Below are 13,903 nucleotides of genomic sequence, written 5' to 3' on the forward strand. Positions count from 1 at the left end.
CCGCTCATTGGAACTGATTCAATCACTAATATCCTACGTTCGGGAGGGTAGAACCGCTCACCAAAACCCACTACACACACTCCAACCCACATTCAAGACAAGGTAAACCTAGAATCAAACCACTCACCTCAATTCGGAAAAGATCGATTTTCGCCTAAAAAAATGTCACATCTCAAAAATCGTGCGATCCTTCCTTTCCACAGCCCAATCGTCTCATATTTACTATTTAAGACCTTAGAAATCAATATTTCTATTTTTCCTTCATTTTTCCTATTTTTCAAACATTTCTCCCTCTCGAAAAATCATAATAAATACCAAACACCCAATTTTATAATTTTTATAAAATTAAAATCAAGGAAAACCTGGGTTTCACGCGCCCTCACACGTTGGCGCGTAGGTGCGACTGGAGTCCGCGCGTGCACATGCGTCATTGCCTTCTCCGGTCTTCTTCTTCAGCCACGGTGGCTTTCCGGCAACTTCCTTTGTCCAAAACAATTATGGGGCCTTGAAGATCTCGATGAGGTGACCTCAATGGACCCTTTACCCGTCGAAAAAAGTCACCGGAAGGGGGTTTAAAACCTGATTACAGGTCGTGGTTCGGCAGCCCTCGCTTTTCTAGCCAACTCACTGAAATCCTATCAAACATACATGAAACTCTTCGAAACTCTCCAGAAATGATCCTTACAACTCAAGGAACAAAATCCCTCTAATATGTTTGCTTGATTTTTACCAAAATGGGAGAAATTTCGCTCGATTTGAATTTCAAACTCTCGGCCATCTACCCATTTTATACCCATTCTCGACCCGATTCCCCACCATATCTTGCTCGTTCTTATCCCTTAAGCCCAAATCTAGCCTCCAAACTAATTGAAAAGCTCTAAATCACAAGCTATAGCCTTCAAAAAATTCGACCGAATTGATGGTCACCTCCGCCATTAATACCGATCACTTCTATGCTTTCTCCGACCAATGGCATGCTCCAATGGTTTAATCATCACCTGGAGACTACCCTAGAGTCTCCGGGCGAGCTTCCCGACGCCTCCAGAGGCGGCTGCCGACGGCCACAGGCGGCTGATTAGTTTCCCACTTGAAACTTTTATTTTTTTGCATTTTAGCCCCCAACAATCTTCCAATTGAATTTCATTCCAAACCTTGATGCCCCTCGACTTCTTGTTAATTCCTTGACTGCCCTCAAGGTGTAAACTATTCATTTCCCTCATGAACATCTAGAAAATTCGTCGTTTCAATCTCCCTCGGGCATTTTATAAAAATTTGCACTTTTGCCCGGACGCCCCTAATCACGTGTTTTCGCCCTCAAACCTTTGAAAATCTCTTGATTTTGTCGAATATCGCTTATTTGGACAATTTTATCTTCTTTGGCTTGCTTGACATAGTCCTTCACCCTTCTGTTGCATTTTAAATAATACACGTAGGCCCGAAATTATGGTAAATACCAATTTTGACCTCGTAACTTCTGAAGATACTTTTAATATTAAACATTGGGTATTACACGTGGTCTAAGACAATACTGGTTTGGATTCCATGCAACCTTACTACATCTTCAATATACAGCTTAGCCAACCGCTTTAAGGGAAATGTCTTCTTAATTGGTAAGAAGTGGGCTGACTTCATTAATCAGTCTACTATTACCCATATTGCATCTTACCCTTTTGAAGTTCTAGGCAATCCTGTGATAAAATCCATAGCAATGTGATCCCATTTCCATTCTGGGATTGGCAGTGAGTGTAACAAACCGGTGGGCTTCTGATGTTCTACTTTCACTTGCTGGCACACCAAGCATTGTGAGACAAACTTGGCCACGTCCTTCTTCATACCATCCTGCCAAAATTGTCGCCGCAAATTCTAATACATTTTTGTAGTGCCCGGGTGAATGGTATAACGGACTTTATGCGCTTCAGTTAGAATTTCTTATCTCAATTCTTCGTTCTCCAGTACACAAATCCAACCTCAAAATAGTAATAGTCCGTCGCCCCTCTGGCTGTAACCCACAGCCTCGAATTTCTCCCTGTTGGCTAAAACTTTGGCTAGCTTCTCATCAATATACTGTTGGACCTGAATCTGTTCAATCAATTCCGATTACAACTTCATATAATCGCAAAACATGATTGGTCTTTCCTCAGATGGAGAGATAGATAAACCATTCAGTTGCTCCAACAATAACCATTCTTGCACCATCATAGTTGTAATTGATGCTCCATGTCGACTCAAAGCATTAGCCACTACATTGGTCTTTCCTGGGTGATATAAAATGTTACAATCGTAGTCCTTAAATAACTCTACCCACCGTATTCAATTCCTTATGGGAGAAAAGATACTTTAAGCTTTTATGGTTCGTATAAATGTCCACCTTCTCACCATATAGGTAGTGCCTCCAAATTTTTAGTACGAATACCACAGCCGCCAATTCCAAGTCGTGTGTTAGGTAGTTCGTTTCGTGCTTTTTCAATTGTTGCAAGACATAGGCAATTACACGACCATCTTGCATCAGCACACATCCCAATCCTGAATGTGAGGCATTACTATATATGGAAAATTTCTCCCCACTCCTAGGGATAGCTAACACCGGAGTGGTAGTCAATCTTTGCTTTAATTCTTGGAAGCTGGATTCATATGTCTCACCCCACTCAAACTTCACCCCCTTCTGAATCAATTTAGTCATGGGAGCAGCTAAACGGGCAAAGCCCTCTATAAATCTTCGATAATAGCCAGCCAAGACCAAAAAACTACAAATTCCAGTCACTGCCGAAGGCCTTGGCCAAATCCATTACAGGCTTAATCTTTTTGGGGTCAACTGAAATACCCTCTCCAGAGACTACATGGCCCAGAAATCCCACTTGCAATTGCCAAAAGTCACACTTGCTAAGTTTGGCATACAATTGCTTCTCCCTAAGTCTCTATAAGACTAATTTGAGATGGATCTTATGCTCCTCTAGACTCGGTGAGTAAATCAAAATATCATCGATAAAGACAATTACGAAACAGTTTAGATATTCCTTAAAGACCCGATTCATAAGATCCATGAAAATTGTCGGGCATTAATTAATCCGAATGGCATCACCACGAAGTCATAATGCTCGTAGCAAGTTTTGAAAGCTGTTTTCTGCACATCTCTTTCTCTAATGCGCACTTGGTGATAACCAGACTTCAAATCAATTTTTGAGAATACTGATGCCTCTCGAAGTTGATCTAGCAAATCATCCACACGTGGCAATGGGTATTTGTTCTTTATTGTCACTTGATTTAACTGGTGATAATCGATACACAGTCTCAAGGATCCATCATTTTTCCGTACAAACAATACCAGAGCACCCTATGGTGATGCACTAAGATGAATGAACCCCTTATCAATCAACTCTTGCAGCTGAGTCTTTAACTCTTTCAATTCATTCGGGGCCATTCTATAGAGAGCTTTTGAAATGGGTTGGGTGCCTGATACCAGGTCAATAGAGAATTCCACCTCTCTTTGAGGTGGGTATCCTGGCAATTCATCTGGGAACACGTCAGGGAACTCACAAACTATCAGAAGCTCCAATAACTTTGCCTTACTGTTCCCATCGGTGGTTACAAAGGCAAGGTACGCCTCACAATCGTGTCGTACCAACCTTTCTGCCTTCATTATTGAGACCATTGGGATTGAACTCATCGGCTTAATACCCCTATACACAATAACTTATTGTTGGGGCAACTCAAAATAAATCACCTTTCTTCGACAATCCACCTTAGCATAGTGTCGAGATAACTAATCCATACCTAGAATAAGATCAAAGTCCTTGATGCCTGTAACACCCCGCCTCACCGGACGTGTCACTATAAGGGTATTTTCGGGAATCTTTTTTTTTTTTTTTTTTTTTCAATTTCATCACCATGCGCGGTGCTTCATGAACAACCTTCACATGCACACACAGGATCCCGAAAACCCCAGTCTTTCCCGTTTAACTTAACAAGATCAATAATCTTAACAACTAAACGAGACATATCATAACACAGCAGATACATTAACATCAAACACCGAGGTTCTTACATAGTATTTCCATAACAAAATATGTAATACAAATGACCAAATGATAACAACGTTATCATACAACTATTCATACACAAGCTGAAATACATACTAAAACCCCAAAAGGTTTCAATGACTATCAATCTAAGTACCATTGACCTTCAACCGGCCATGTCCTTGCCCTCATAGCAATCCTTGGCTGGAACATTGAACGTTTTAGAGGCATAACCCAAGTTAGATGACAAAACATCTAAGTGATGGCATGAATCAGTTTACATAATGCATGAAAAACATACGAGCATGGCATACACAGACAAAACGACAACATGCAACATGTCTAACTTGAGAAATCTCCCTGACATACTCAACCTCCCGTGGAAAGCACCTTCCACACACCATTGGGGTTGACCTTGCCGCGACATACTTAATCTCTCGAGTTCCCTACCGTGTCACTCGTTCACCAGGATTAACCTTGTCCCATTCTCAAGAAGACCCCATCCCGTCCCATACGGACCCAATAACGACACGAAAATCAATACCCCGATAATATGAAAATCACACGCCATGCACAGACTCTTTTGCAAGTAAAAACAGTTGATGCAATATACCACATGACAAATGATGCCATATATACATGAATAAAACGCATAAGCATAGCATCCTGAGTTCTGGTTTCGAGTGCCCTACTGTGTCACTTGTTCACCTGAACTCACTACATTCACACCAAGACATATCTAAAACAAAGGTAAAACTAGAGTCAGACCATTCACCTCGAACATATTCGGATTGCCCCGATCCTCGTGCACTGCCTCGATTTGTGTGCCAAGTCGCAATCACTTGAACTTACACTCAACCTCAAGCAACAATACTTCCTAAACACCATATTCAATTAAGGAAACATTAAAATCCATTTTCCTAAATTTTTCCATAATTTCCTCTATTTTTCTCATATTTTTCACCTCGATAATTCAAAAATAATTATCTCATCAGACATTTTCCAAAATATTTCAACACAATAATTCCTAAAATAATTAAAGAAAAATACTGGCAAAAAAATTACCAAAATACCCCTTCTCACGCGCCCAGCGCGTGAAGTGTGACGCGTGCAGCTCACGCGCCACCTTCTTCTCCGATTTTCAGCCGGCGACAGCTCATCCGATGACCGATTTGAACATACCCCCTTCAAGCCCACTCTATGTCGATCACGATGGGGCATGTTTCAGGCCGAAAGGCCACCGAGAAGTGCTCCAAATCGCCAGTTGCAGGTTGGCGGAGACGATCCGCCTAGGGTTTTCCGGTGACGCTTGAAACAGCTCCAAATGAACTCCAATCGATCCAAAAAACTCCAGAAACGAAGCCCTCATACCAAGGAGCAAAAGCCCCCTATCCCTTACCTTCGATTCTTCCTCAAACTCGACAAATTTTGATGCCAAAATCTTAAAGTTTCAGCCCCCATTTTATAGCCAAATTCCGGCCATTTCTCGGCCAATTACCGGCCGAGGCTTGCCCTCCAAGCTTCCCACCACTACAGGGAAAAGTGGTATTGCCGGCGAAGTTTTCCTGGCGATTTTAGGAAGTGTCGGGAAAACGTTACCATTACCGGCGGTTTTAAAAACTGCCTGGAAAACGTTAGCATTACCGGCGGTTTTTAAAACCGCCGGTTATGGAGTCAACATGATCGGCGGTTTATAAAACCGCCGGTTATAGCATGCACATCTCCGACGGTTTTATAAAACCGCCGGTGATGTTGACAATAACCAGCGGTTTTTAAACCGCCGGTTATGTTTTCCCTTCACCGGCGGTTTTAAAACCGCCGGGGATAGTATCTGTATAATCCCCGCGCGCGTCCTTAACCCCTTCGATTTCTTCCAAAATACCCCCCTGCAAACCCTAACCGGTTCTCTCCTTCGATCTCCCTCGCTCGCCTCGCCTTCCCTCCCTCGCTCGCCTTGCCTCGCCCTCCCTCGCTCTCTCGCTCGCCTCGCCTCGCCTCGCCCTCCCTCGCTCGCTTGCCTCGGCTCGCCTTCCCTCGCTCACTCTCAGTCGGCCTCGCCCTCCCTCGCTCACTCTCAGTCGGCCTCGCCCTCGGCCTCGCCCTCCCTCGCTCACTCTCAGGCTCTATCGCCCTCGGCCTCGCCCTCCCTCGCTCACTCTCAGGCGCTATCGCCCTCGGCCTCGCCCTCCCTCGCTCACTGATCAGTCGCACATGCAACCAGAGAAGTGGTGATTGGAATTGGGGTAAACACAGGTATGTATGATTTATGTATGGGTAGATATATCAGATGGATTCTCTATGCTTAGTTCTAATATCATATTACAAGTAGGAACGTAGTGTGACAAATCGTGCCAATCGAGATAAGCAAAAGATGGGTCACACTAGCGGTAGGCGATCACATCCTCAGGTTAGACACCAGGTAAGAATAGAATGGATATTAGTTATATATATTTATTGATAATTTAATTAGTAATGCCTAAACTTTAAACATTTAATATATTTCATATCTTATATATGTTTTTAGATGACTATTGAAAGTGGAGATGAGCCAGATAGAATCAAGCTTTTTAAAAAGACACACACCAAAAAGAGCGGAGAGATAGTAGATTCTACATCTTCATATATAATCGTATGTATTTCTAAAATTTGAAATTTGTAGATATATTTTGTTTTTTTAACTTGTCGACTTATGTAACTAACTTGTGAAATGTTTTTTGAGGAACAAATGGATGAAAGGTTGTCACAAATACCCACAGATGAACAAACTCCAGATTCGCTAGAAGATGTCTTTACTCAAATACTAGGCAAAGATGGGCATGGCAGGGTAAGGATGGGAGGACTTGGAACATGCCCAACTAAGGTTAGACAAAAACAACAATATCAAGTGCCTCAAGAGCAGTATGACCAAATGCGTGCCCAAATTACTGCCGAGCTAGAAGAAAAATTTCAAGTTCAAATCCAAAGTCAAGTTCAAATGCAAGTTCGTGCAATACTTGAGGTAATTAGACATATACCACCAGCTCCAGACAATATACCACAACCGAGACAGGTATGTCGTTCATTAGTGCATTTGATTTAAAATTACATGTTTACTATATATATTAACTAAACTATTTTGAAATATAGCCATCCTCATATGCTAGTGCTTCTGCTACACATGCAAGCACACCATCACCCGAAGTTGAATGCGCTGGATTATCAGTACCAGAATGTGATCATCATTTAGAGGTAATTCGCTATCAAATAGATTAGATGCTTGAAATTTGTGGATTATCAGTACCAGAATGTGATCATCAAACTCAATATGTATATTAGAACTATAGATGATGTTTTAATTGTATGATGCCACCAACTTATCTTGTATGAACGTTTATTAGCATATGATTGGTATTATATTTAGCACAATAACGTGGTACTACAGTAAACATAATCAACTCATATAGTTGTTCATTTTCCCTTGATCACAGTTGACACAACAGTGAGCCATTTCTTTCAGGATTACAGTTGGGGGAAGTCCATGTGCCATAAAGTGGCCTTCACAACTTAATCAAACCTGATAGAGCAGCATAACAAGGCCAGCTTTGAGGATCTAAAGCTTAATAATAGTGTTTGTGTACATGATGATGATGACCCAAGAGGCCAAACCAATATAAACGCAAACTGATTTATCAATCACCATTACACTAGCAGAGAAGACTACTACATAGCAAAGAAGAGAGATTTCCCATTAACAATGAGAGATTGTTATTATTTCTGGCCCCTCTTCTTCCACAAGTCCCTAAACATTCTAATACCATAGCTTTTCCTCTTTCTGCTCCCAAAACCATAATTTGTATCGTCACCGAGGCTGGGAGAACCAACAAAGCTTGTGTACCCGCCAGTCGATGGCTTGAACATGTTGCCGTGGTGCTTATTCATGGATCCGCATCTCTCAGATATCCGTCTCCCATTCATCTCTACTCCTTCAGTAAGCACTGCAGCTACAACATCGATCACTTTTCTCCACTGCTCTGCCGCACTCTCAGTTTCTTCATTTCAGCTTCCAGTGCCTCCTTGGCCCCTTCCACAGCTTCCAGCTTCCCCTTCAGCTGCATTTCATTGGCTTTACTTGCTTCCAGCTGCTCTCCCACTTCGCTTAACCTCCAAGCCATTTCTTCCTCCTTGGCTCGTCTTGTTGACATCTCTGATCTTGCTCCACTGGTTATCTCTGAGGCATCTCTGATCCCCTGGTTTCACGTGTAATAGCAAAACTGAGCTTTGATCATGAATCTGGCATAAAACTTGTCTAATCAAACAAACATGAATTCTAGATAAATGCTACAAAAGGTGTTGCATTTGCAATGATGAATAACTTCTCTAACCTTGATCTCAACATTTAATCAACTCAAAGCTGCAATCAATTGAGGAAGAGCAATAATATGCTTAATGATCAGTCAAAAGTTTTGAGCTGCACAAATGAGGTATCAAAAGGATGAACATGTTAGCAAGAAGACAACATGTGGGGATAAGACATGAAATCTACAAATGGTTGAATAAAGCAGGATCTCTGCTCATTGTTCCATGAGCATTCTTCTTTAATGGTATCGTAAAGACAATAAATAGAACATAAAACAGATGGCAAGCCAAGAGAAGAGAGAAGGCAAGAACATAAATAACTAATAACTTCACTCCTAGATTGATCAGTTATTCTAGAACCTTGAAGCACAATTGGAGATTCATTAACAAATAACAAAGATAACAATAGGTTGCAAATACATAATTAACAAACAACAAACATACTTATATTACTTAGATGGAAATACATTAACAAATAAGCAACCCAACACCAACACGTGAGCTCATCATCAAAACCTCACATTCATGTCCTAGTTGTGTCTCCAGCTGGGAACTGAACTAATGACCATTTCTGTGCAACATGTTCTTTATTGTAAGTAACTTCAGCTAGCATGATTTTTTGGCAGCATTCTTTTCACACTGATAACTATCTCTCACAATTGTGTATTGTCTTTTGGTAAGAGAGGAAGCCCTTGTTAAAGCCGTGATCTAACAAGACTTAACTGTGCTTAATTAATTTGGATTGGGCCAAAGCATTCTGGAAATTTGCTTAGTTTTATTTGATGATTGTTAACATTATTATTAACATGGAAGAAAGCTCTTACTAGAATTGTTGTAGCCATATTGGCTTCCATTTTTATGATCTTCCCAAGGATAAGCATTCCAAATCCAAACTGTTGCCTTATAGCGTTAGGCTCCAGATTGATTGATTAATGTTAAGCTTAATAAATATTATTAATATATTAATGTTAAAGAATAAAGAACAATTTAGATTGTATGTGTATTCTATGATTTTAATAATATAAAATAAAATTAATTAACAGGTCAATTTTCAACTTTAAAAAGTCAAATAACCGATGATAGCCGGTAGAAATGACAAGGAGCCATGATGGGCAAATAATTCTGACTGCTTGCAGGATAGTTTCTTGATGTTGCAAGTTTTATGTTACATGTTAGATTAGGAAGTGGAAGTTTAGTATCTACGTTAAGAAATGGTTTTATGTCTTGTTGTCACGCAAAATTCATACCAAAAGATACCAAATTAATATGAAAAAATAATAAAAGAACACCTTGCTTTGTTATCATTCTCATGGATACTCATGATATTATATACTAAGTAATTCTTATTATTTTGTATGATATGACAGATTAGTGAATTTGTTCACTTGATGAATGGACGAATACCTCGCCATATTGTTGCTGAGGCAATCATTGTATCCATTGATTCCACCAAATCTGTAGGGGGAGTAGAGCTAGGTAATGAATTTGTTGAAATTAGTATTCAGAAAGTGCTGAAACCTTTATATCCATTGCCTCGACAATTTTCTGGGATGCGTGTCTTGAGGGATGCTAATAACAGTAAAACTACAATACCATGGAGGGTTTCAGATGTAAGTGTTTTTGTATATAGTTATGCAATTTTGAACATGTTTTATGCAATTTCATAGTTAATGCACATACTTATAGATTTATTGTTTTTCAATGCAGATCGAAAAAATATAATATGCAATTTTGGTTGAAGCAGCATGGTGGTGTAGTCAAGGGTTATTTGAGGTCACTTGGACATGTTTTAGTTTAAGGGTTGATTTGTATGTACAAAAATGGAATAGTAATGAGACGTGACAAGATTGATCTTTTGAAATTGTAATGGTATTTATATAGATCTATTATACAATTGTTATACTAGTTGTGTGTAGTCGGTGAATCTTTTAAAATTGTTGGTGATTTTTTGTTATACAGGTTTTGATTGCATTTGATTAATGTTATACAAGCACACAGGTTGTAAAAAAAAATTTTTTAGTATCGTCGGTGGGTTTTTTGGTTTATCGTTGTGAACACTTTTGCCGGCGGTTTAAAAACCGCCGGTAATGATATTATTACCGGCGGTTTTAAACCGTCGGCAGTTTTTTTAAAATAGCCGGCTTTACCGGCGGTTTTATAAACCGCCGGTATAAAAAATTTGCCGGCGGTTTTAAACCGCCGGTAATAATGTTTTACCGGCGGTTTTTTAACCGCCGGCAAAGGTTTTAATTTACCGGCGGTTTTAAGCCGCCGGTAAATAAAAAACTTTGCCGGCAGATTTTAGTAACCGCCGGGAATTATTATTTTTACCGGCGGTTTGACTAAACCGTCGGTAATTTTTTTTCGCGGCGGTTGAAAACCGCCGGTAATATTTTCCGACGGACGTATTTCCGACGGATAAAATTACCGCCGGTAAAAGTTTTCCCGGCGGTTTTTTTGCTTTTTCCGGCAGGTTTTTAACCGCCGGAAAAAATCAAACCTCTTGTAGTGCACGGCCGTATACCACCTTCCCCAGGTCATCTTGGTCGTCCCATCGCCGGTTTCAGCCTCCATGTGCGGTTTGATTGTGGCGGTCGATTATGTTCACACCACAAGTTTCATTTATTACACTTTGGTCCCCAATTTTGTTCAAATGACATTTCTGCCCTCTCCATAACACCCCTGATAAATCCAACTATATCACTAAGGCCCACAGCTTTGTACTTCTCATTTGAACATCGAAACTCCCAAAAAATTACCGTTTTGACCTCCCTCAGGCAAATTTAAAAAATTGCACTTAGGCTCGATTGATCGTTTTGACCTTAAATCCATTCGTTTTCAACCCGAAATCACTTAAGGGTTGTTCTATACATAAAATATAGGTCATTGACACACTCCATTGAATTTTCAGATGATCCCTACGTCGATTCGATTTTCTCAGACCGATCAATAGCTATATTGAAAACTGTTCTCGATCTAATTTCTTTCACCACTAAAAATCATAACTCGTATTACTCGTTGATGCTACACCATTTTCCTTGGCTATCTAAGGTCCAGGGTACTCCCTCCGACTAATTCGGTCGTCTAAAGCTGCGATAGTGTACTGTATAGCCTCATTTTTCCAAAAATTCCATTTATGCCCTTCATTAAATATTATTTATGACCTCAAATCATTCCCGGGTATTACAATGCCCAACACCACTAAGTTGCCAGGACATTTCTTATCATACACCTTAATCTCACAATTCTGGAGTATCTCATTCCCTACTAACACCACATCCCCAGGTGTAGACACAACCAGGTAATATGGTAAAATAGTTCTAGGGAAGGGAACATGACATATCACATGCGATGCAATAAAAGAATACGTAGAGCCGGTATCAAAAAGCACACACACATCTACATCATATAAAGAGAGAATACCTTGAATTATCTCGTTCCCTTGCTTTGCATTTGTTGCTGTTAGGGCAAACACCTTTCCTTGCATACGGGGTTTATCTGCAGCAGCAGGGTGCTGTGGCATCATCATCTGTGGGACTACTTCTTGTGCCCTAGGTGCTGCTAGCCTCTGGTTAAGCTGGGGTCCCTGTCCTCTAAATCTTTGTCCTTCGTACTGAGGCTGGGCCAATTGCGAACAATTATTTGCTAGGTGACCCTTCTGTCCACATCGAAAGCACTTCACTTCTATGTTAGCCATTGCCTTATCTTGACTACGAGGACATTCTCTTCGCATGTGCCTTGCCTGTCCACACAAATAGCAAACTCCACTACCGAAGCGACATGGTTCCTAATGTCTTTTGCCACAATTACCACATGGCGAAACTTTTATCATCTCGCTTGATGGACGTGCTTCCCACTTTCTCTTCTTATTGCCTGTTCCTTTATGCATCGTTGTCCATTCCCTAGTTCAATCTTGTCTCGTTCAATGACGTAAGCTCTCTGTACCACAGTTAAGTAATCCAAAATCCTTGCTCCAGCTAATGCATGTCGAATGTCAGCTCGTAGACCCTTCTGGAATTTTGCAGTTTTCTTCGCTTCAGTCGACACCAATTCTAGAGCAAATCTGGCTAAGAAAATGAACTCAGTCTCATACTGAGCCATTGACTTACTTCCTTGCACTAGCTCAATAAACTCATATGTCTTCTGCTCTCGAATCCAGTCGGGGAAAAATTGCCCATTAAATGCTTCTTGAAATTCAACCCAAGAGGGTTCCCTACCTATGAACCTCTGACGAGCGCTTTCCCACCATCTTTCAGCATCTCCTCTCAAAATGAAGGTGGCAAATTGCACCCGTTGTGCATTGCTACACCCCATAGTCCGAAGGTGCTTCTCGACGGATAACATCCAATTTTTCGCTGCCAAGACATTGATACCTCCATAGAATTCAGGAGGTCGAAGCGCCATAAAATTCTTCAATAGTTGGCCTCCCGCATTGCTCTCCAACCCTTGAACCTATGGATTGGACACTTGACCATGATTATTCTCGGCCTCCTATTGTACTTGTTCCTGTCCCTGATCATTCCTCACTTGATTGGTAGCAAGCATCTCAATCGTCCTCTGTATCCCTGCTAAACCTTCATGCACCTCATCCATCTCTTGTCGCAGCCCTCCATTGGACTCCCCCAAAGTATCAGACACAGGTGCAGGTGTGGGTGCAGGTTGGCCACGGCCTAAGCTTCGGGTCGATGGCCTTCCTCGATGAGCACTCATTTTCTTGCACAACTAACATTTTTAGAGTCCAATTCTTACATAGTCACACATCTATTAACTAAAAATACCCTTAACTCTTGTAACACTCCGCTTTTCTCTTACAGAGCGTGTCACTATGCTGGGGCCCAAAATATACATAAATTATTTTTTCTTTCTTTCTCGGTACATAATTTAAACCTTAAGTACCAAATTCCAAACAAAACCCCCAGCAAATCATTTACAATATGCGGAAGCGATAATCGAAACCTGATATGGCACATACCTGAATTCACCTTATATATATTACATCATATTCTCAAATATAACATACATGAAGATTCCATAAACATTCTACCAAGACTAATCATCAATAAAGCATAAGCTAAAACATATCCAAATCAACTCGCTGAATCCATCGACCACGCCTTCACGTGCTGTCTCATCTCAACCTACTCCTTACCTAAGCTGCAAGTCTAAACTGGAACTTCGAATGTTCCAAGGGCATAACCCATTAGAAGATGGAACTTCTAGTGAGGATCCAAAACATATATATATATATATGCATGATGCAATAACATAAACAACATTTTTGTCCTAGTGTAACTTCCCTGGCCCAATGACCCGGCATGGAATCCTAGTCAAATCCCGAACCTCTGCAGGATAAGCCTAACATTATTCCATCATTGCCCTTGGGGAATTACGGCTACACTCTGGGGCGACATCTGACTGCACTCTCACCCTGCAATTAAAACACAAAACAAAACACAATAAAAATTTTATATTTTATTTATTTATTTAGGCGAGAGGTTTATACTCGTCAGTGTACGAGTGCAGTTGTAGTTCAAATTTAAATTTATACTTTC

At 40.7% G+C, this 13,903-nt stretch overlaps 1 protein-coding gene across 1 annotated transcript; it reads right to left on the reverse strand.

Annotated features, from left to right (window-relative positions):
• Positions 1–9,852: 9,852 nt before the first annotated feature.
• On the reverse strand, positions 9,853–13,061 carry LOC127807741 (uncharacterized). Its single transcript, XM_052345794.1, has 4 exons — positions 12,852–13,061; positions 12,225–12,803; positions 11,775–12,093; positions 9,853–9,920 (listed from the first exon to the last, which is right to left on the reverse strand). Exons 1-4 carry the CDS (start codon positions 13,059–13,061, stop codon positions 9,853–9,855), a joined length of 1,176 nt encoding a protein of 391 aa, XP_052201754.1.
• Positions 13,062–13,903: the final 842 nt, after the last annotated feature.

This window comes from Diospyros lotus, chromosome 8, assembly GCF_014633365.1.
Source record: "Diospyros lotus cultivar Yz01 chromosome 8, ASM1463336v1, whole genome shotgun sequence".
NCBI lineage: Eukaryota > Viridiplantae > Streptophyta > Magnoliopsida > Ericales > Ebenaceae > Diospyros > Diospyros lotus.